The following is a 23274-nucleotide window of genomic DNA, read 5'->3' as shown; positions in this document are numbered from 1 at the left end:
GTGTTCAGTTGGTGTGTGTGTGTGTGTGTGTGTGTGTGTTCAGTTCGTGTGTGTGTGTGTGTGTGTGTGTTCAGTTCGTGTGTGTGTGTGTGTGTGTGTGTGTGTGTGTGTGTGTGTGTGTGTGTGTGTGTGTGTGTGTGTGTGTGTGTTCAGTTCGTGTGTGTGTGTGTGTGTGTGTGTGTGTTCAGTTGGTGTGTGTGTGTGTGTGTGTGTGCGCGCGCGCGCGCGCTGGGCTTTAGTATTTAGATATGATTTGACTTGAAGTGACCGTGCAGGGTGTGAGAAAGCTGTACCCAGGGTACATATGATTTGACTTGAAGTGACCGTGCAGGGTGTGAGAAAGCTGTACCCAGGGTACATATGATTTGACTTGAAGTGACCGTGCAGGGTGTGAGAAAGCTGTACCCAGGGTACAGGCTGTACTGTTGAATAGTGTCACGTTTCTTTTCTTGGCCCATGGCTGGTGCTAAACTATGGTAAACCGACTTTGTCAAAAGATCAGTCATGGGTTTGGTTAGATGCCAAGGCCCCCCCCCCCCCTCTCTGTGTGTGTGTGTGTGTGTGTGTGTGTGTGTGTGTGTGCACGCTACAGTTTGCCCAGTCAAGCAGTTCATAAATCAGTCTGTGAGCCAGTCAGTCATTTGGTCACGTTCAGTCAGTCAGTCAGTCAGCCATTTGGTCACGTTCAGTCAGTCATTTGGTCACGTTCAGTCAGTCAGGCAGTCAGTCATTTGGTCACGTTCAGTCAGCCAGTCAGTCATTTGGTCACGTTCAGTCAGTCAGCCAGTCAGTCATTTGGTCACGTTCAGTCAGTCAGTCAGTCATTTGGTCACGTTCAGTCAGTCAGTCATTTGGTCACGTTCAGTCAGTCATTTGGTCACGTTCAGTCAGTCAGCCAGTCAGTCATTTGGTCAAGTTCAGTCAGTCAGTCAGTCATTTGGTCACGTTCAGTCAGTCAGGCAGTCAGTCATTTGGTCACGTTCAGTCAGTCAGTCAGTCATTTGGTCACGTTCAGTCAGCCAGTCAGTCATTTGGTCACGTTTAGTCAGTCAGTCAGTCATTTGGTCACGTTCAGTCAGTCAGCCAGTCAGTCATTTGGTCACGTTCAGTCAGTCATTTGGTCACGTTCAGTCAGTCAGTCAGTCATTTGGTCACGTTCAGTCAGTCATTTGGTCACGTTCAGTCAGTCAGCCAGTCAGTCATTTGGTCACGTTCAGTCATCAGTCATTTGGTCACGTTCAGTCAGTCATTTGGTCACGTTCAGTCAGCCAGTCAGTCATTTGGTCACGTTCAGTCAGTCAGTCAGTCATTTGGTCACGTTCAGTCAGTCAGTCAGTCATTTGGTCACGTTCAGTCAGTCAGTCAGTCAGTCAGTCAGTCAGTCATTTGGTCACGTTCAGTCAGTCAGTCATTTGGTCACGTTCAGTCAGTCATTTGGTCACGTTCAGTCAGTCAGTCAGTCATTTGGTCACGTTCAGTCAGCCAGTCAGTCAGTCAGTCATTTTGTCACGTTCAGTCAGTCAGTCAGTCAGTCAGTCATTTGGTCACGTTCAGTCAGTCAGTCAGTCATTTGGTCACGTTCAGTCAGCCAGTCAGTCAGTCATTTGGTCACGTTCAGTCAGCCAGTCATTTTGTCACTTTCAGTCAGTCAGCCAGTCAGTCAGTCATTTGGTCACTTTCAGTCAGTCAGTCATTTGGTCACTTTCAGTCAGTCAGTCATTTGGTCACGTTCAGTCAGTCAGTCATTTGGTCACGTTCAGTCAGCCAGTCAGTCAGTCATTTGGTCACTTTCAGTCAGTCAGTCATTTGGTCACGTTCAGTCAGCCAGCCAGTCAGTCAGTCCCTCGTGACTGGCAGGGCTTTATTAGAGCAGCTCTGCTGATCGCTGGAGTCAGTGGACCGGAGAAGGAGGAAGGTGGCAGAATGGTTAAGACGCTCAGCGGCCAATACCTGTAGTCAGTGAAGACAACACTCTCGTTGCCATGGATTCTTTTTCATTGCGCCAAGTGCGTGCTGCACACGGGACCTCGGTTTATCATCTCATCCGTAAGACGAGACGCTCAGATTTTCCAGTCAAACTTGGGAGAAAGGGCGAGAGCGGGATTTGAACCCACACCCTCTCGGACTCTCTGTATTGGCAGATGAGGATATTAACCATTTTGCCACCTTCCTCCTTAATTCCAAGTCGCACAACTGAACAGTTGGTGGCGGTGTGTGTTTGCAGAGGACATGGCAGCCACGGCAGTGAGAGCCAAGAACCGACGGAAGGACACTGGCTGCTGCAGCCTGCCCTACCTCAGGTCCGTCATGGTCATCTTCAACGTCATCTTCTGGGTGAGTACACCCGTCATGGTCATCTTCTGGGTCAGTGTACCCGTTATGGTCATCTTCTGGGTGAGTACACCACTCATGGTCATCTTCAACGTCATCTTCTGGGTGAGTGTACCCGTCATGGTCATCTTCTGGGTGAGTGCACCCGTCATGGTCATCTTCTGGGTGAGTACACCCGTCATGGTCATCTTCTGGGTGAGTACACCCCTCATGGTCATCTTCTGGGTGAGTACACCCCTCATGGTCATCTTCTGGGTGAGTACACCCGTCATTATCATCTTCTGGGTGAGTACACCCCTCATGGTCATCTTCTGGGTGAGTACACCCCACATGGTCATCTTCTGGGTGAGTACACCCCACATGGTCATCTTCTGGGTGAGTACACCCCTCATGGTCATCTTCTGGGTGAGTACACCCCTCATGGTCATCCCCCCCCCCCACCCCCCAGCCCCCCACGCCCCCACGCCCCCCCCCCAAAAAAAAACACTGCTGTGCAGACCTGTGTGACCATGGTGAGCACTGTCATTATTTTGTGAGAAACATCTCCACATGTGGCTGTGATGGCTGTGCACTTTGGTGGGCTGGGTGAACGCTTCGCACCGAATGAACAACACAAACCGACTCTGTCTTTGTCTGCAACTCTCTCTCTCTCTCTCTCTCTCTCTCTCTCTCTCTCTCTCTCTCTCTCTCTCTCTCTCTTCCCCCCCCCCCTTTTTTTTCTGCCTTCACCACCCATCTCTCTCACATCCTCAGATATTAAAGATCAGTCAAGAAACCAGTCAGTCAATTTGTCTGTCTCTCTGTGTCTGCCCATCCGAATATCTGACTGTAATCTATGTATCTGTCCATCTATCTCTCTGTCTGCCTGTCTCTCTATCTTCTATACACCGTTATTCTGCGGAGTGTTGGCCTGCTGCCAACGTCTGCTTTGAAAGTGAAAGAGAATGTAAACGTCTACTTTGGGTAGGACTTGGCCACTGGCCCCAGTCTTCCCATCAGACCCCATAGCTCACAGCTCTGTCAGGACTTGGCCACAGGCCCCAGTCTTCCCATCAGACCCCATAGCTCACTCAGCTCTGTCAGGACTTGGCCACAGGCCCCAGTCTTCCCATCAGACCCCATACCTCACTCAGCTCTGTCAGGACTTGGCCACAGGCCCCAGTCTTCCCATCAGACCCCATAGCTCACTCAGCTCTGTCAGGACTTGGCCACAGGCCCCAGTCTTCCCATCAGACCCCATAGCTCACTCAGCTCTGTTAGGACTTGGCCACGGGCCCCAGTCTTCCCATCAGACCCCATAGCTCACTCAGCTCTGTTAGGACTTGGCCACGGGCCCCAGTCTTCCCATCAGACCCCATAGCTCACTCAGCTCTGTTAGGACTTGGCCACGGGTCCCAGTCTTCCCATCAGACCCCATAGCTCACTCAGCTCTGTCAGGACTTGGCCACAGGCCCCAGTCTTCCCATCAGACCCCATAGCTCACTCACTCAGCTCTGTCAGGACTTGGCCACAGGCCCCAGTCTTCCCATCAGACCCCATAGCTCACTCACTCAGCTCTGTCAGGACTTGGCCACAGGCCCCAGTCTTCCCATCAGACCCCATAGCTCACTCACTCAGCTCTGTCAGGACTTGGCCACGGGTCCCAGTCTTCCCATCAGACCCCATAGCTCACTCAACTCTGTCAGGACTTGGCCACAGGCCCCAGTCTTCCCATCAGACCCCATAGCTCACTCACTCAGCTCTGTCAGGACTTGGCCACAGGCCCCAGTCTTCCCATCAGACCCCATAGCTCACTCAGCTCTGTTAGGACTTGGCCACGGGCCCCAGTCTTCCCATCAGACCCCATAGCTCACTCACTCAGCTCTGTCAGGACTTGGCCACAGGCCCCAGTCTTCCCATCAGACCCCATAGCTCACTCAGCTCTGTCAGGACTTGGCCACAGGCCCCAGTCTTCCCATCAGACCCCATAGCTCACTCAGCTCTGTTAGGACTTGGCCACGGGCCGAAAGAACCCAGCTCTGTTGATGGGACTGAAACCCGTGTCCCCCCAGTCGTCAGTTCACAACGCTAACCACTTCACCATGTTGGCTGGTTTATCACCTTTTGTTTCTGTTCCCATCATGCGCTGTTTCAGTTTCAGTTTCAGTTTCAGTCTCTCAAGAAGGCGTCACTGTGTTCGGACAAATCCATACACGCTACACCACATCTGCTAGGCAGATGCCTGACCAGCAGCATAACCCAACGCACTTTGTCAGGCCTTGAGTGCATGCTTACATATTATCATATATATATTATATATATTTGTCTACCTATCAGAGTGTGTTTCTTGGTGCAGCTGACGGGTCTGACCTTCCTGGGGCTGGGCATTTGGGCGCTCATCAGCCGGCACCACTACATCACGTTGCTGGGCAACCACACCTACTCCGCCACAACCTTCCTCTTCCTGTCTACCGGGGTTCTCGTGACCGTGGTGGGCTTCCTGGGCTGCCTGGGAGCCCTGCGCGAGATCCGCTGCTGCCTGGTGCTCTTCGCCTTCCTCCTCCTCCTCGTCTTCCTCATGGAGGCCGTGTCCGGTGTTCTGGCCTACATGTATGAGAGTGCGGTGAGTGGGGGTGGAGGTGGGGGGTGGTGGTGGGCGTTCTGGCCTCATGTATGAGAATGCGGTGAGTGGGGGTGGAGGTGGGGGTGGTGGTGGGCGTTCTGGCCTACATGTATGAGGGTGTGGTGAGTGGGGGGTGGAGGGGGGGGGGTGGAGGGGGGGGGTGGGGGGCGTTCTGGCCTACATGTATGAGAGTGTGGTGGGTGGGGGGTGGGGGGCGTTCTGGCCAACATGTATGAGAGTGCAGTGAGTGGTGGGTGGGGGGCGTTCTGGCCAACATGTATGAGAGTGTGGTGGGTGGGGGGTGGGGGGCATTCTGGCCTACATGTATCAGAGTGGGGGTGGGGGTGGGGGGCGTTCTGGCCTACATGTATCAGAGAGTGGGGGGTGGGGGTGGGGGGCGTTCTGGCCTACATGTATGAGAGGGTGGGGGGTGGGGGGCATTCTGGCCTACATGTATCAGAGTGTGGTGAGTGGGGGGTGGGGGGCGTTCTGGCCTACATGTATCAGAGTGTGGTGAGTGGGGGGTGGGGGTGGGGGGCGTTCTGGCCTACATGTATCAGAGTGTGGTGAGTGGGGGGTGGGGGTGGGGGGCGTTCTGGCCTACATGTATCAGAGTGTGGTGAGTGGGGGGTGGGGGTGGGGGGCGTTCTGGCCTACATGTATCAGAGTGTGGTGAGTGGGGGTGGGGGTGGGGGGCATTCTGGCCTACATGTATCAGAGTGGGGTGAGTGGGGGGTGGGGGTGGGGGGCGTTCTGGCCTACATGTATCAGAGTGTGGTGAGTGGGGGTGGGGGGCGTTCTGGCCTACATGTATCAGAGTGTGGTGAGTGGGGGTGGGGGGCGTTCTGGCCTACATGTATCAGAGTGCGGGGGGTGGGGGTGGGGGGCATTCTGGCCTACATGTATCAGAGTGGGGGGTGGGGGTGGGGGGCGTTCTGGCCTACATGTATCAGAGTGTGGTGAGTGGGGGGTGGGGGTGGGGGGCATTCTGGCCTACATGTATCAGAGTGTGGTGAGTGGGGGGTGGGGGTGGGGGGCATTCTGGCCTACATGTATCAGAGTGTGGTGAGTGGGGGTGGGGGGCGTTCTGGCCTACATGTATCAGAGTGTGGTGAGTGGGGGGTGGGGGTGGGGGGCGTTCTGGCCTACATGTATCAGAGTGTGGGGGGTGGGGGTGGGGGGCGTTCTGGCCTACATGTATCAGAGTGTGGTGAGTGGGGGGTGGGGGTGGGGGGCGTTCTGGCCTACATGTATCAGAGTGTGGTGAGTGGGGGGTGGGGGTGGGGGGCGTTCTGGCCTACATGTATCAGAGTGTGGTGAGTGGGGGGTGGGGGTGGGGGGCGTTCTGGCCTACATGTATCAGAGTGTGGTGAGTGGGGGTGGGGGGCGTTCTGGCCTACATGTATCAGAGTGTGGGGGGTGGGGGTGGGGGGCGTTCTGGCCTACATGTATCAGAGTGTGGTGAGTGGGGGGTGGGGGTGGGGGGCGTTCTGGCCTACGTGTATCAGAGTGTGGTGAGTGGGGGTTGGCAAGAGGATTGGGAGGGGTGAGGAGGGTGGTGGTGGGAGGGATAATGATGGGAATGGGGATGTCGGGCAGTGTGGGATTGGGTTCTGGGGGCCAAAATGGATGTCGGGTAGGTTGGGAATGGAAAAGGGGTGTGAGGGCGAGTTGTCAGGGCTAAATGATAATAATGATGATAGTAATAATGGCTGTGATGATGGTGACGTTGTTGTTGACAGTACAACTATAATTATTAATAATGGTGATGATAATGATCAAGTTATGATAGTTATGATGATGGCGATGTTGGTGATGACAATGATGTGTGGCAATCCCCCAGATCCGTGAGGAGCTCGCCCGGAACCTGAACCGCACCATGATGGAGGGCTACGGCAAGGAGTCCGGCATCAGTCATGCTGTGGACAGCATGCAGCGAGACGTGAGTCCTGTGTGTGTGTCTGTGTATCTGTGTGTGGTGTGTGTGTGAGTGTGTCTGTGTGTGGTGTGTGTGTGAGTGTGTGTGTGTGTGTGTCTGTGTGTGTGTGAGTGTGAGTGTGTGTGTGTGTGTGTGTCTGTGTGTGGTGTGTGTGTGAATGTGAGTGTGTGTATGTGTGTGTGTCTGTTTGTGCATGTGTGCGGGTGCGTGCATGCGTGTTATGTGAAATGCAATAAATCGATGTCAGTTTCAGTGTCATTAGTGTTGATGTCTCCGCCACTGTCATCATCATGATCGTCATTGTCATCGCCCCCTTTTCCCTGTTCTTGTCCTCTCTCTTTCTCTAACATTTGCATTGGGAATAGACAAAAACAAACACAGATGATAAAGGAAATATATTTTGTATAAAAATAATGGGGACTTTCACGCTTTTTCACACATTGTCAGACATCATGAGGACACCCCCCCACACCCCCCTCCCCCCCCACTCCCCCCCCACGATTTCTTGCAGTTGAGAGAAAACGTGTGAAGGGATATTCCGAAGATGAACTGAGCATGTGGGTCTGGTTATTTCGATGTGAGCAGGGACTATTGCATTGTTGGTTGAGAGAGAGTGAGAGAGAGAGAGAATTCAGCACGTGAATCTTGCTAGTTTGATATAAGCAGAGACCATTGCATAGTCGTCAGCACACCACACACACACACACACACACACACACACACACACACACACACACACATTGAACAAAGAAGCTGAACTCAGCACAAGATTATTGTTTATTTCCATGTGAGCAGGTGCCATTGCATTCTTGTCAGTGAGCTGGCACACACACACACACACACACACACACACACACACACACACATGATCATCATCACATGTTGCTGTGTGTGTTCATGGTTAGGGTGTTGGTTATGATGAAGATAATCAATAATCATCACATGTTGCTGCATGTGTGGCCAGTTTTGGAGTTGGTTATGATTTTACTTTCTTGTTGATATGTCCCAAACAGTCTCTCCCACCCCCTTCCCTCACTTCTGCCCTCTCATCCCCCGCCCACCTTTCCCCCCTTTCCCCTCCCCCTTCCCTTTCAGAGTCCTTTCTTTCCTTCACACACACACACACACAGTTCTACTCACCTTTGTTTTTTGTGTCTTTCCTGTGACTTCTCATCACTTTACTTTCCTGAACTTGACTCTCTCGCTCTCTGTCTGTATCTTTCTGTCTGTCACTCACTCATTTCATTTGCCTGAAGAAGAGCCTGTGGCTCGATACGTCGCCTCTGTTATCCCACGAAAGTCGACTTTTACCAAGATTCTTTTAGTCTACCTCTTACTGATAAAGATAATCATCACATGTTGCTGTGTGTGTGTGCCCAGTTTTGGTTTGTTATGATGAAGATAATCACCACATGTTGCTGTGTGTGCAGTGTGGGTGTTGGTTGTGATGAAGATAATCACCACATGTTGCTGTGTGTGCAGTGTGGGTGTTGGTTGTGATGAAGATAATCATCACATGTTGCTATGCTTGCAGTGTGGGTGTTGGTTGTGATGAAGATAATCATCACATGTTGCTATGCTTGCAGTGTGGGTGTTGGTTGTGATGAAGATAATCACCACATGTTGCTATGTGCTGCACAGTGTGGATGTTGGTCATGATGAAAATAATCACCACATGTTGCTATGTGTTGCACAGTGTGGGTGTTGGTCATGATGAAAATAATCACCACATGTTGCTATGTGTTGCACAGTGTGGATGTTGGTCATGATGAAGATAATCACCACATGTTGCTATGTGTTGCACAGTGTGGGTGTTGGTTGTGATGAAGATAATCACCACATGTTGCTGTGTGTTGCACAGTTTGGGTGTTGGTTGTGATGAAAATAATCACCACATGTTGCTATGTGTTGCACAGTGTGGGTGTTGGTCATGATGAAAATAATCACCACATGTTGCTGTGTGTTGCACAGTTTGGGTGTTGGTTGTGATGAAGATAATCACCACATGTTGCTGTGTGTTGCACAGTTTGGGTGTTGGTTGTGATGAAGATAATCACCGCATGTTGCTATGATGAAGATAATCACCACATGTTGCTGTGTGTTGCACAGTTTGGGTGTTGGTTGTGATGAAGATAATAACCACATGTTGCCATGATGAAGATAATCACCACATGTTGCTGTGTGTTGCACAGTTTGGGTGTTGGTTGTGATGAAGATAATCACCACATGTTGCCATGATGAAGATAATCACCACATGTTGCTGTGTGTTGCACAGTTTGGGTGTTGGTTGTGATGAAGATAATCACCACATGTTGCCATGATGAAGATAATCACCACATGTTGCTGTGTGTTGCACAGTTTGGGTGTTGGTTGTGATGAAGATAATCACCACATGTTGCTGTGATGAAGATAATCACCACATGTTGCTGTGATGAAGATAATCACCACATGTTGCTGTGTGTTTCACAGTTTGGGTGTTGGTTGTGATGAAGATAATCACCACATGTTTCTGTGTGTGCAGTGTGGATGTTGGTTGTGATGAAGATAATCACCACATGTTGCTGTGTGTTGCATAGTGTGGGTGTTGTGTGTGATGAAGATAATCACCACTTGTTGCTGTGTGTTGCACAGTTTGGGTGTTGGTTGTGATGAAGATAATCACCACATATTGCTGTGTGTGTGCAGTGTGGGTGTTGGTTGTGATGGAGATAATCACCACATGTTGCTGTGTGTGTGTGTGCAGTGTGGGTGTTGGTTGTGATGGAGATAATCACCACATGTATCTGTGTATTGCACAGTGTGGGTGTTGGTTGTGATGAAGATAATCATCACATGTTGCTCTGATGAAGATAATCACCACATGTTGCTGTGTGTTGCACAGTTTGGGCGTTAGTTATGATGAAGTTAATCACCACATGTTGCTGTGATGAAGATAATCACCACATGTTGCTGTGTGTTTCACAGTTTGGGTGTTGGTTGTGATGAAGATAATCACCACATGTTGCTGTGATGAAGATAATCACCACATGTTGCTGTGATGAAGATAATCACCACATGTTGCTGTGTGTTGCACAGTTTGGGTGTTGCGGGGCTGACGGTGCGGAGAGCTACAGGGACTGGCAGTACTCAGCCTGGCTGGAGACCACGGACACTGACAACCAGGTGCCAGACTCCTGCTGTATCACCCCCACTGAGGGCTGCGGGACCGTCACCCACCCCTCCAATATATACTGGGCTGTGAGTCTCCTCCTGCTCTTCCTCCTCCTCCTCCTCCTGCTTCTTCTTATTCCTTGACAAGGGTGATCAGAAAATATTTCCACTCTTCATCCACCATTCGCCAGATTCAAACCCATAACCTTTCGGTTGAAATGTTCAGTGCTTTAACCACTCATCTGGTGTGCGCAGTAGTGACTCCGACGTCTGCAATCTGAGGTTATGTCCATGTAGATAGAGGCGGAGTCTGCTGAACAGGAGTTTCAGGGCATAGGTTCCAGGTTGTTTCTTTTTGTTTTTCCATTCTTTCTTTTTTTTTTCTTCTTTTTTTTCCGCAGTTCTATCATCTCCGTAGTTTCAGTGCATTACCCCCACACCGCTCATTCCGAATCCCAGAAAACTTCCCCACACCGCTCATTCCGAATCCCCAGAAAACTTCCCCACACCGCTCATTCCGAATCCCAGAAAACTTCCCCACACCACTCATTCCGAATCCCCAGAAAACTTCCCCACACCGCTCATTCCGAATCCCAGAAATCTTCCCCACACCGCTCATTCCGAATCCCAGAAAACTTCCCCACACCACTCATTCCGAATCCCAGAAATCTTCCCCACACCGCTCATTCCGAATCCCAGAAATCTTCCACACACCGCTCATTCCGAATCCCAGAAAACTTCCCCACACCGCTCATTCCGAATCCCAGAAAACTTCCCCACACCGCTCATTCCGAATCCCAGAAATCTTCCCCACACCGCTCATTCCGAATCCCAGAAATCTTCCACACACCGCTCATTCCGAATCCCCAGAAATCTTCCCCACACCGCTCATTCCGAATCCCCAGAAATCTTCCACACACCGCTCATTCTGAATCCCAGAAATCTTCCCCACACCGCTCATTCTGAATCCCAGAAATCTTCCCCACACCGCTCATTCTGAATCCCAGAAATCTTCCCCACACCACTCATTCCGAATCCCAGAAAACTTCCCCACACCGGGTTCGTCTGTCTCAGTCCCAGCGCTGGCAGTCCACTGGAAACTAGATTGTTAGGTCGCCAGGTAGCCACATGCCAGAGGAGACCCTGCACTACTGCTGAGTCACTTCGCTGGTGTTCGGTAGTGCCTGTTTTAATGTACTTAGGACACCACCTATTAGGCTCCCTGATGGAGTCTCCCATCGGACCGATGGATGAGTAGGCAGGCAGGCTTATCTGTCGGTATGTGTCCTCATATGGGAGAAGAGGCCGATTCTGGATGCGCAGCACGTCCCACAGGTGTTGCAAGGGAAAACGTCTCCAGAAGTTGAGACCTGCTTCCCTCGTTCACGCTTCTCCTTAATGGCCAGCATTCTCTTGTTTTCAAATGTCTTTATGCCACTAGAGCACAGCATCCTCCAGCGACAGCGGTCAAGGGCATCAGTTTCCCAGGAAGCGATGTCTATGCCACAGGCTTTGAGATTTGTCTTCGTGTCCTTGAAGCGCTTGCAGGGTCTTCCAAGTTTGTGGTGGCCTTCCTTCAGCTGGCCATACAAGAGCATCTTCGGGATCCTGCTGTCTGTCATGCAGACAGCGTGTCCTGTCCAGCATAGCTGGCACTGGATCAGCAGGCTTTTGATGCTGGGCAGGCCACACCTCTCTAAGACCTGGAGGTTGGAGACCCTGTCTTGCCACTTTATGCCGAGGATCTTTCGTAGGCATCTCTGGTGAAACTGCTCAAGTTGTTGAATGTGATGGTGATACGTCGTCCATGTTTCACAGCAGTACAACAAGGTGGTCAGCACAACAGCTCTGTAGGTTTGATTTTGGTGCTGAGCCTGATGCCTTTGTTGTTCCACAGCCTGTTGTTGAGTCTGCCAAAGGCGGAGCTGGCCTTGGCGATGCGCAGCGTCACTTCTGCATCAAGGGCTCCATTGCTGCATAGGGTGCTGCCCAGGTAGCAAAACTTGTCAACTGACTTGATCTCTGTGTCATCGATCTTGATTGCAGTTGGGGGGGAGGTGGGGGTGGGAAGTTGAAAAGTTTGCCATCAGTGTGAAACTGAATGTAGATGCCCCGGTCACAGTCTTGGAAGGCGTCAATCAGCATGGCAGAGAAGAGAATGGAGAACAGTGTGTTCACTCCATTTACCACAGGGAACGGATCCGACATGTCAGTATTTTCCTGTACTCTCACCTGCATGCCGTTGTGGAATGACGCAATCAGCTGGATTAGGCTCTCTGGGCAGCCGAACTTTAGGAGGATCTTCCACAGACCACGGCGGTTCACCTTGTTGAAGGCCTTAGTCCGGTCTACAAAGACCGTGTGGAGCTCCTTGTTCTGCTCATGGCACTTCTCTTGCATCTAGCATACGGCAAACACCATGTCACATGTTCCCCTGCCTGAGCGGAAGCCGCACTGTGCTTCAGGGATGACTGTGTTGGAGACATGGTCAACCTGTCTGTTCAGTATGATGCGAGCGAAGATCTTGCCAGCGATGCAGAGGAGAGAGATTCCACGGTGGTTATCGCAGGATGTTTTTCTCCCTTCCGTTTGTAAATGTGGACAATTGAAGCATCCTTGAAATCCTGGGGGACCTCCCCTCTCTCCCAGATAGACGAACAGGGTGGTCAGCTTGTCTGTCAGCACCTCGCCTCCATACTTGTAGATGTCAGCCTGGATTCCATCCTCTCCTGGTGCTTTTCCTGATGTTGTCAGCTTCAGGGCCTTCCGGGTCTCGGCCTTGGTGGAAAGGCAGCTAGCGAGTCATTGACTGGTAGCTGTGGGAGGGCTGCAATTACCTCGTCAGATACGGACGAGTCCCTGTTGAGGAGGGTGTTGAAGTGCTCTGCCCAGCGGATAAGGATGTCTTTCTTGTCAGGAGGGTGGTCTGGTCCAAGGCTCGGACAGGGGTTGATCCTGTGACTCTCGGCCCATACACAGTTCGGAGACCATCATGGAAGGTCTTCATGTTGTGAGCATCATCAGCGGACTGAAGCTCTTCGGACTTTCTCTCCCACCAGGTGTTCTTCATCTCACGCAGCCTCTTCTGTACGAGTTGCTTGCTTTGCAAGAACTGGTCATTCTTCCTCTGGCAGTCTTTATCGGAAATGTGATCCTGATGCCGTATATGCAGTGTGTTCAGGAGCTTGGAGATTCCAGAGTCGTTCTCGTCAAACCAGTCTTTGTGGCTCCTCTGTACAAAGCCGAGTGTGTCAGCTGTTGCTGTGTACACAGCATCTCTAAAGGTGCTCCATACCTCTTCTACATCAGTCGATGCAGGAATTTCTTGGAGAGCTGCTTGGATTTGCTGCTGCAGCACGTCCTTGGTGATAGGGAGGCGGTGGATGTTCAGCTTCCTAGGGGGTTTCTGCCTGGCTGGTTGGAGCTTGCGTGCAAGTCTGATGTTCATCTTGCTGCGTACCATGCGATGGTCCGAACTACAGACTGCTCCTCTCATGCAGCGTGTAATGGAAACATCACCTCTGTCCCTCTGCTGGACAATCACATAGTCCAGCATGTGCCATTGCTTGGAGCAGGGGTGCATCCATGTGTTCTTGTACTTGTCCGCTTGTTGGAAGAGGGTGTTGGTGATGGTCAGTCCATGCTGCACGCAGAGCGAGAGCAAAAGCAGTCTGTTGGATTTGCACTTGCCAGTGCTGTGCTGTCCTAGGACTTTGGGCTGCTATGTCCACCTGGTAGCGATTAAGCATTCTAGCAATGAGCGCTGTGTGCCTTTCTGGTCTGTCATCTCTGTCTAAAAGGGTGCGAACATTCCAGGCACCCAGAGTCAGGGCATGACTCCTGGTTCTTTTCCTCTGTTGTTTTCGGCCACTAGTGTTGGATGTCCAAGTAGGTGCGGTTTCCTACTAGGCACTAGGCGAGGCAGGCTTTGTTCAGGGATCCTTTTATCTCCCCTTCCCCATGTGGGGAGAGCAGTGCTGTCCCTAAAAAGGGCTGCTCTGACACTGTGGGAGGATACGGGCGCCACATCTGCCCCAGTCTACGGTGGACGACCATCACCCCACAGCCGCCTGCGTGCATAGTCGTGATTAGGAACTGCCAGCAGCATCCTCTGCCTGTTCCCGTTACCACTTCTCCATCGCCGCAGGGCTTGGGAAAGCTGGGTGTTGAAGGGCTAGCTCATCGTTCCGACATTAGCCTGGTTGCCTGACCAGCACAGGTGACAAGTGCAGTCCCTTCCCCACTCTCTCACCTACCGACACTCACAGTCCCACAGGTGCAGACACTGCCACGTGTAGGACGGCCTCGGCAGGTGCAGGTTTTTTCTTCGGAGTTCCATCTCATAGGAGGATTTCCAGCCAAGGATAAGAGTTCCCCATTTGGTCATCCTCTTCTGCCTTCACAGCTGTTGGGAAAGGTTTCCTCCTCTGCTTGGTCCATCGTTGGGAGACTTCACATGCGGCAGGGTAGTACTGGGTTACATGATACCAGTAGCAAGGGCTATGCCCCTGACCTGACCTGACCCTAACCCTAAGCCCCCCACTAACGACAATAATATCTTAGTTGCGGAACCAGACTTTGTGAGCATTGGCTACAGAGTGGAGACCACCACCACATCCCTCCAACGGTTCTCCCATCCCCACCCCCGCCCCCCAAAACCTGCCGACACCCAAGACCTTGACAGATCACCCTCAGTGTGGCTGTAGACCTGCCAGGCAAGGGGGTGTGGCTGTAGACCTCCCTGTGGCTGTAGACCTGCCAGGCAAGGGGGTGTGGCTGTAGACCTGCCAGGCAAGGGGGTGTGGCTGTAGACCTGCCAGGCAAGGGGGTGTGGCTGTAGACCTGCCTGTGGCTGTAGACCTGCCAGGCAAGGGGGTGTGGCTGTAGACCTGCCTGTGGCTGTAGACCTGCCAGGCAAGGGGGTGTGGCTGTAGACCTGCCAGGCAAGGGGGTGTGGCTGTAGACCTGCCAGGCATGGAGGTGTGGCTGTAGACCTGCCAGGCAAGGGGGTGTGGCTGTAGACCTGCCAGGCATGGAGGTGTGGCTGTAGACCTGCCAGGCATGGAGGTGTGGCTGTAGACCTGCCAGGCAAGGGGGTGTGGCTGTAGGCCTGCCAGGCAAGGGGGTGTGGCTGTAGACCTGCCAGGCAAGGGGGTGTGGCTGTAGACCTGCCAGGCAAGGGGGTGTGGCTGTAGACCTGCCAGGCAAGGGGGTGTGGCTGTAGACCTGCCAGGCAAGGGGGTGTGGCTGTAGGCCTGCCAGGCAAGGGGGTGTGGCTGTAGACCTGCCAGGCAAGGGGGTGTGGCTGTAGACCTAATGATATGTTGTGGAATGGGGGGATGTGAAGGTGTGTGTGAGTGTGTAGTACAATATTAGATTTTGTTTTATACCAAGGAGTGAATGTATAACTCAAACACGCATGCTTTGAGTTTATGTCGTTTTGCGTGTTTGGTTGCAGAATAATTAAATACGTGTGTTGTGTGTGTGCGCGCGACTTTGTTTGGTTGTCTGTGCAGATATTTAAGTCAAATACACGTGTTAACATTTCAGCATGCATGCTTTGTTTTGTGAAGTGAAGTATGTGTGTGTGTTCTTTTCTCTCCACTGTTGGTTTTCTTGAAGAGGCAGTCATGACCTGCACCAAGAAGTTAATGTTCTTGTGTGATTACCCATTAAGAATATACCCTGAATTATAAATCGTAACTGTGTGTGATCATGTATAAAGTGTAAAATCATGCCATAGTTACAATTGCGTGTGCTTATATATGATATGAAATATAATTTTGGTATATGATTATGATTGTGTGCAACGATATGCGATATATACATTTCATTATTATCATGAATGCCAGTGATTATATAAAGTATATGAAGTGTTATGATCGTGTTTGATAATAAATGACAATTAATTCCTCCTCTGTTTGATAATAAATGACAATTAATTCCTCCTCTGTTTGATAATAAATGATAATTAATTTCTCCTCTGTTTGATAATAAATGACAATTAATTCCTCCTCTGTTTGATAATAAATGACAATTAATTCCTCCTCTGTTTGATAATAAATGATAATTAATTTCTCCTCTGTTTGATAATAAATGATAATTAATTTCTCCTCTGTGTCCGCGGGCTGCAGCACCCACGTTCACTGATGATGTGTTTGTTGCCGCACTGACTGTGATGATGTGTTTGTTGCCGCACTGACTGTGATGATGTGTTTGTTGCCACACTGACTGTGATGATGTGTTTGTTGCCGCACTGACTGTGATGATGTGTTTGTTGCCTCACTGACTGTGATGATGTGTTTGTTGCCGCACTGACTGTGATGATGTATAGAATGCATGTCACTGTGATGATGTATGGAATGCATGTCACTGTGATGATGTATGGAATGCATGTCACTGTGATGATGTATAGAATGCATGTCACTGTGATGATGTATGGAATGCATGTCACTGTGATGATGTATAGAATGCATGTCACTGTGATGATGTATAGAATGCATGTCACTGTGATGATGTATGGAATGCATGTCACTGTGATGATGTATAGAATGCATGTCATCAGTGTTGAGAATGGGAGTGTGGCTGATTCCAGGGATGCTGGGACAGTCTGGAGCTGTTTCTGAAGTCACATCTCATCATCATTGGAGGGGTGGGCCTGGGCTTCAGCTGTTTACAGGTCATTACTCATGTGTAGTGTTATGTAGCAAAGGGCAGTGTTGTGTTGTGCAGTGTTGTGGTGTGCAGTGGTGTGGTGTGGTGTGCAGTGGTGTGGTGTGGTGTGCAGTGGTGTGGTGTGGTGTGCAGTGGTGTGGTGTGGTGTGGTGTGCAGTGGTGTGGTGTGCAGTGGTGTGGTGTGGTGTGCAGTGGTGTGGTGTGGTGTGGTGTGCAGTGGTGTGGTGTGGTGTGCAGTGGTGTGGTGTGGTGTGCAGTGGTGTGGTGTGGTGTGCAGTGGTGTGGTGTGGTGTGGTGTGCAGTGGTGTGGTGTGGTGTGCAGTGGTGTGGTGTGGTGTGCAGTGGTGTGGTGTGCAGTGGTGTGGTGTGCAGTGGTGTGGTGTGGTGTGCAGTGTTGTGTCGTGTCATGTAGTGTTGTGTATTGTAGTGTTGTATAGTGCAATGTAGTGTTGTGTTGTGTAGTATAGCGTGTTTTTGTGTGATGTAGTTCAGTGTAGTGTTGTGTTGTGCAGTGCAGTGTTGTGTAGTGTTGTATAGTGTACTGTTGTGTTGTGTAGTGTTTTATAGTGTAGTGTTGTGCTGTGTAGTGTTGTGTTGTACAGTGTTGTGTAGTGTAGTGTAGTATAGTGTTTTGTAGTGTTGTATAGTGCAGTGTACTGTTTTGTAGTGTTGTGCTGTGTAGTATAGTGTGTTGTGTGATGTAGTGTTGTGTTGTGCAGTGTTGTGTCATGTAGTGTTGTTTTGTAGTGTTGTGTAGTGCAGTGTACTGTTTTGTAGTGTTGTGTTGTGTAGTGTGTCATTGTGTAATGTAGTACAGTGTTGTGTAGTGCAGTGTTGTTTTTAGTGTAGTGTTCTGTTAAGCAAGAAGAGTGGATCGTATTGTACAGTGTTGTTTTTAGTGTAGTGTTCTGTTGTGCAAGAAGAGTGGTTCGTATTGTACAGTGTTGTTTTTAGTGTAATGTTCTGTTGTGCAAGAAGAGTGGATCGTATTGTACAGTGTTGTTTTTAGTGTAGTGTTCTGTTGTGCAAGAAGAGTGGATCGTATTGTACAGTGTTGTTTTTAGTGTAATGTTCTGTTGTGCAAGAAGAGTGGTTCGTATTGTACAGTGTTGTTTTTAGTGTAGTGTTCTGTTGTGCAAGAAGAGTGGATCGTATTGTACAGTGTTGTTTTTAGTGTAGTGTTCTGTTGTGCAAGAAGAGTGGATCGTATTGTACAGTGTTGTTTTTAGTGTAGTGTTCTGTTGTGCAAGAAGAGTGGATCGTATTGTACAGTGTTGTTTTTAGTGTAGTGTTCTGTTGTGCAAGAAGAGTGGATCGTATTGTACTGCATTGTGCTGCTCTGTGTTACATGTGGTGTATTCTTCTTGTTCTTCTTGTTCTTGTTCTTCTTCTCCGCCTCCTCCTTCTCCCTCACCTCTGTCATTGGGTTGCTGCACAGAGCTGTTCCCCAGATGGATCTGGGTCTATAGTTGTGTATCAAGGCCTGGCTATGTGTGGGCTGTGTATCAAGGCCTGGCTATGTGTGGGCTGTGTATCAAGGCCTGGCTGTGTATCAAAGTCTGGCTATCTGTGGACTGTGTATCAAGGCCTGGCTATGTGTGGGCTGTGTATCAAGGCCTGGCTATGTGTGGGCTGTGTATCAAGGTCTGGCTGTGTATCAAAGTCTGGCTATCTGTGGACTGTGTATCAAGGTCTGGCTATGTGTGGGCTGTGTATCTGTGGACTGTGTATCAAGGCCTGGCTATCTGTGGACTGTGTATCAAGGTCTGGCTATCTGTGGACTGTGTATCAAGGTCTGGCTATCTGTGGACTGTGTATCAAGGTCTGGCTATCTGTGGACTGTGTATCAAGGTCTGGCTATCTGTGGACTGTGTATCTGTGGACTGTGTATCAAAGTCTGGCTATATGTGGACTGTGTATCAAGGTCTGGCTATCTGTGGACTGTGTATCTGTGGACTGTGTATCAAGGCCTGGCTATCTGTGGACTGTGTATCAAGGTCTGGCTATCTGTGGACTGTGTATCTGTGGACTGTGTATCAAGGTCTGGCTATGTGTGGACTGTGTATCAAGGTCTGGATCTCTGTGGACTGTGTATCAAGGCCTGGATATCTGTGGACTGTGTATCAAGGCCTGGCTATCTGTGGACTGTGTATCAAGGTCTGGCTATCTGTGGACTGTGTATCAAGGCCTGGATATCTGTGGACTGTGTATCAAAGTCTGGCTATCTGTGGACTGTGTATCAAGGCCTGGCTATGTGTGGACTGTGTATCAAGGCCTGGCTATGTGTGGGCTGTGTATCAAGGTCTGGCTGTGTATCAAAGTCTGGCTATCTGTGGACTGTGTATCAAGGCCTGGCTATGTGTGGACTGTGTATCAAGGCCTGGCTATGTGTGGGCTGTGTATCAAGGTCTGGCTGTGTATCAAAGTCTGGCTATCTGTGGACTGTGTATCAAGGCCTGGCTATGTGTGGGCTGTGTATCTGTGGACTGTGTATCAAGGCCTGGCTATCTGTGGACTGTGTATCAAGGCCTGGATATCTGTGGACTGTGTATCAAAGTCTGGCTATCTGTGGACTGTGTATCAAGGCCTGGATATCTGTGGACTGTATCAAAGTCTGGCTATCTGTGGACTGTGTATCAAGGCCTGGATCTCTGTGGACTGTGTATCAAGGCCTGGATATCTGTGGACTGTATCAAAGTCTGGCTATCTGTGGACTGTATCAAGGTCTGGATCTCTGTGGACTGTGTATCAAGGTCTGGATCTCTGTGGACTGTGTATCAAGGTCTGGATCTCTGTGGACTGTGTATCTGTGGACTGTGTATCAAGGTCTAGCTATGTGTGGACTGTGTATCTGTGGACTGCGTATCAAGGTCTGGATCTCTGTGGACTGTGTATCAAGGCCTGGCTCTCTGTGGACTGTGTATGAAGGTCTGGATTTCTGCTGAAGGTTTTCCTGTCCATTCTTCCATTCTGTAACGTTGTCAGTCCATCGTTCTTTCACACCATCTCCCTCCCTCAGTTTCCTTGGAGGAGTGACAAGGCAAGTCAGGTGGATCTTGTTTCTGCTACTTCATCGTATTTGCTTTTCTTCACTGTCAGTAGATCTTCAGAAGGTCCATTGTGCTGTTTGATAGTTTGGTGTACTGGTTCATTGGTGGTGTGAACAGTGTATCTGATGATTAGCATCTTGTGAAAACACCTCATTTGATCAGTGTATCTGATGATTAGTATCTTGTGAAAACACCTCATTTGCAAAGTTTGAATTTTTCTTTCCAAATCCGCCGTGAGGATCTGGGTTTGCATGCACACAGGAAGATGGAATATGAATATATATATGTATATGTACGAGTGCAGGAGTCTGATGTTGTGTTTCACGGAGCTGTTGTTTTTCTCTCTATACAGGTTTCAGTCCAGACAGTGCCGTTGTCTTTGCTATCCTTGAGGTGATTTCTCGTTTGGATTCCCGGACGCTGTTAACAGATCCCGGGAAAGTGAGCTGTTGAACAGTTCCTAGTTTCTGTCCCTGGACAGTTCTATTCCAGCAGTGGTGGTGGGCAGTGTTGTGGCTGGCCATCAGCTTCTTATTTTGGGCCATTTCCATACGAGATCTTGTGGATGTTTCACCCAGTCTTTTAACCCCTTCACCGCCAGTCAGTTTAGAGTGCAAATCAACCTTGTGCAGGAACCACAGAAAAGATGGTGTTTAAGAATAGCTGGGGATTCCCCTGTGATGTGTAGAAAAAAATGGCCAATCCTACCACTGAAAATTAAGAGCATTAGGTTAATGCGCAAGAGGCCCATCATCTGGTTGCATTTCAGTGAGATGGGTGCTTTACCTAGCTGGTGCTGAAATGCGATATTGGCAGTGAAAGGGTTAACAAGCTTTTGCAAATTCTTGCTGTCTATGTGCCAGGCCATCTAAGTCCTCTGCGAAGCGAAAGGTTCGTGATGGTTTTCACTCTAGTGCTGACTGTGATGACATGGTCTTCAAGCGCCAGTCATGATGCGTTGCAGGGAGTACATCGAGCAATGCTGGAGAAAAAAAGGCAGCCCTGCCAGGACGAACTCTGCAAGGATCTTGTTGATGCTGGCATTGACAAAACCTCTGCAAAACTTCTTGCTGATTGTGATGTAATTTGTTATAATGTATTTGATGTATTTGTATCTTATCCCCATATGTTTACGATTATTCTGAATCAGCCTCCCCCCCCCCCCCCCCCGGCCCCCTGAAATGTATTACGAATTGATGAAATGAACCTGTGTGTGTGTGTGTGTGTGTGTGTGTGTGTGTGTGTTGTTCCTTGATGTCATTTCCAACAGTGTATGGCGAGATATTTCACAACACGTGAATGTTGCCTTACACGATGAAGGTTTTTGTCTGATACCCTGACCAAACCAACCTCCCTGTCCCATGTTGTGTTGTTCCAGATCTTCGGCATCATCTTCGCCTGCTGCATGGCACGGAGGATCAAGGAGGCCAGGGGCTTCATCTGAGTGCAGGAGGAAGATGGGGGGTGGGAGGGGCTGGGGGGGTGGGGGGGAGGGTCACTGTGCTGATGCTTGCAGTGTGCAGTGTGGAGAAGGTCTCTGCAGGGTTCCTACAGTCACTGCTGGTCTGGAAAAGTCTTGGGTTGGGGGAGAAAAAAAAAAAAAAAAAAAAAAATTTCAAAAAAAAAAGGAGAGAACCATTTCCAGGGCTGGAATAAGTCTTGGGGGAAATATGTTTGTTGTGTTTGTCCGTAAAATGTTCGGTCTGGTCCTGAGAATGTCTGGACTTTGTTAGGTCACCTACGTGGACACCCTGCTGTTACGTCTGTATGACTGTAACATGTCATCGTCATGCACAGTGTCCATGGTGGTGTGTTACGTCTGTATCACTGTAACATGTCGTCATCATAAACAGTGTCCATGTGGTGTGTTACGTCTGTGTCACTGTAACATGTCATCGTCATGCACAGTGTCCATGGTGGTGTGTTACGTCTGTGTCACTGTAACATGTCGTCATCATGAACAGTGTCCATGGTGGTGTGTTACGTCTGTATGACTGTAACATGTCGTCATCATGAACAGTGTCCATGGTGGTGTGTTACGTCTGTATCACTGTAACATGTCGTCATCATGCACAGTGTCCATGGTGGTGTGTTACGTCTGTGTCACTGTAACATGTCATCATCATGCACCGTGTCCATGGTGGTGTGTTACGTCTGTGTCACTGTAACATGTCGTCATCATGCACAGTGTCCATGGTGGTGTGTTACGTCTGTGTCACTGTAACATGTCATCGTCATGCACAGTGTCCATGGTGGTGTGTTACGTCTGTGTCACTGTAACATGTCATCGTCATGCACAGTGTCCATGGTGGTGTGTTACGTCTGTGTCACTGTAACATGTCGTCATCATAAACAGTGTCCATGTGGTGTGTTACGTCTGTATCACTGTAACATGTCGTCATCATGCACAGTGTCCATGTTGGTGTGTTACGTCTTTATGACTGTAACATGTCGTCATCATGCACAGTGTCCATGGTGGTGTGTTACGTCTGTGTCACTGTAACATGTCGTCATCATGCACAGTGTCCATGGTGGTGTGTTACGTCTTTATGACTGTAACATGTCGTCATCATGAACAGTGTCCATGGTGGTGTGTTACGTCTGTATCACTGTAACATGTCATCATCATGCACCGTGTCCATGTTGGTGTGTTACGTCTGTGTCACTGTAACATGTCGTCATCATGCACCGTGTCCATGGTGGTGTGTTACGTCTGTGTCACTGTAACATGTCGTCATCATGCACCGTGTCCATGGTGGTGTGTTACGTCTGTATGACTGTAACATGTCGTCATCATGCACAGTGTCCATGGTGGTGTGTTACGTCTGTGTCACTGTAACATGTCGTCATCATGCACAGTGTCCATGGTGGTGTGTTACGTCTGTATGACTGTAACATGTCGTCATCATGCACCGTGTCCATGTTGGTGTGTTACGTCTGTGTCACTGTAACATGTCGTCATCATGCACAGTGTCCATGATGATGGTAGAGTAGCGACCATGATACTCAGCGTGGAAAAAGGAACATGTGTGTTTGTCGGTCTATATGTCTGTCTGCTTAAATGGATTGTGTTGCTGCCCTATTTGTCACATGCACATACATGTATATGTTTATATAGATCTCGTGGAATTACTCCTGAAGTTGGAATCGTGTCACTTCCTTGCTGGAAAGCTGCTGCTGCTGCTGACAACACTTTTTTCTTCTGTATATTTTCTTCTCTTTTTCTCTCTCTCTCTTTTCTTTTTTTTCTTTTTTCTTTTTTTTTTGTGTGTATTTTTTGAATGGGAAGATTGAGTTGTTTAGTGATGCGGGTGGGTGGAGAGACATGAAAGGTGTGGAGGGTTGTTTAGTGATGCGGGTGGGTGGAGAGACATGAAAGGTGTGGAGGGCTGTTTAGTGATGCGGGTGAGTGGAGAGGCATGAAAGGTGTGGAGGGTTGTTTAGTGATGCGGGTGGGTGGAGAGACATTAAAGGTGTGGAGGGTTGTTTAGTGATGCGGGTGGGTGGAGAGAGAGACATGAAAGGTG

General features: G+C 49.7%; 1 protein-coding gene across 5 annotated transcripts in view; it reads left to right on the top strand.

Moving 5' to 3' along the window:
* Nucleotides 1–22123, top strand: part of LOC143301269 (CD151 antigen-like) — an 85003-nt gene extending 62880 nt beyond the window's left edge. For 3 of the 5 annotated variants that reach the window (XM_076615427.1, XM_076615425.1, XM_076615429.1), the window contains exons 2-7: nt 2225–2334; nt 4667–4933; nt 6777–6875; nt 9948–10109; nt 16618–16701; nt 21126–22122. In XM_076615427.1, coding sequence (XP_076471542.1) covers nt 2230–2334; nt 4667–4933; nt 6777–6875; nt 9948–10109; nt 16618–16701; nt 21126–21191 — 783 coding nt within the window. In that variant the 5' untranslated portion in view covers nt 2225–2229 and the 3' untranslated portion in view covers nt 21192–22122. Of the gene's footprint in view, nt 1–2224; nt 2335–4666; nt 4934–6776; nt 6876–9947; nt 10110–16617; nt 16702–21125 lie in introns of all 5 variants that reach the window. The other 2 variants (XM_076615428.1, XM_076615426.1) reach the window with 2 other exon arrangements.
* Nucleotides 22124–23274: the final 1151 nt, after the last annotated feature.

The sequence above is a fragment of the Babylonia areolata genome, chromosome 27 (assembly GCF_041734735.1).
Source record: "Babylonia areolata isolate BAREFJ2019XMU chromosome 27, ASM4173473v1, whole genome shotgun sequence".
Lineage (NCBI taxonomy): Eukaryota > Metazoa > Mollusca > Gastropoda > Neogastropoda > Buccinidae > Babylonia > Babylonia areolata.
Note: the sequence above shows the minus strand (reverse complement) of the source record. Positions and strands in the feature narration are given on the sequence as shown.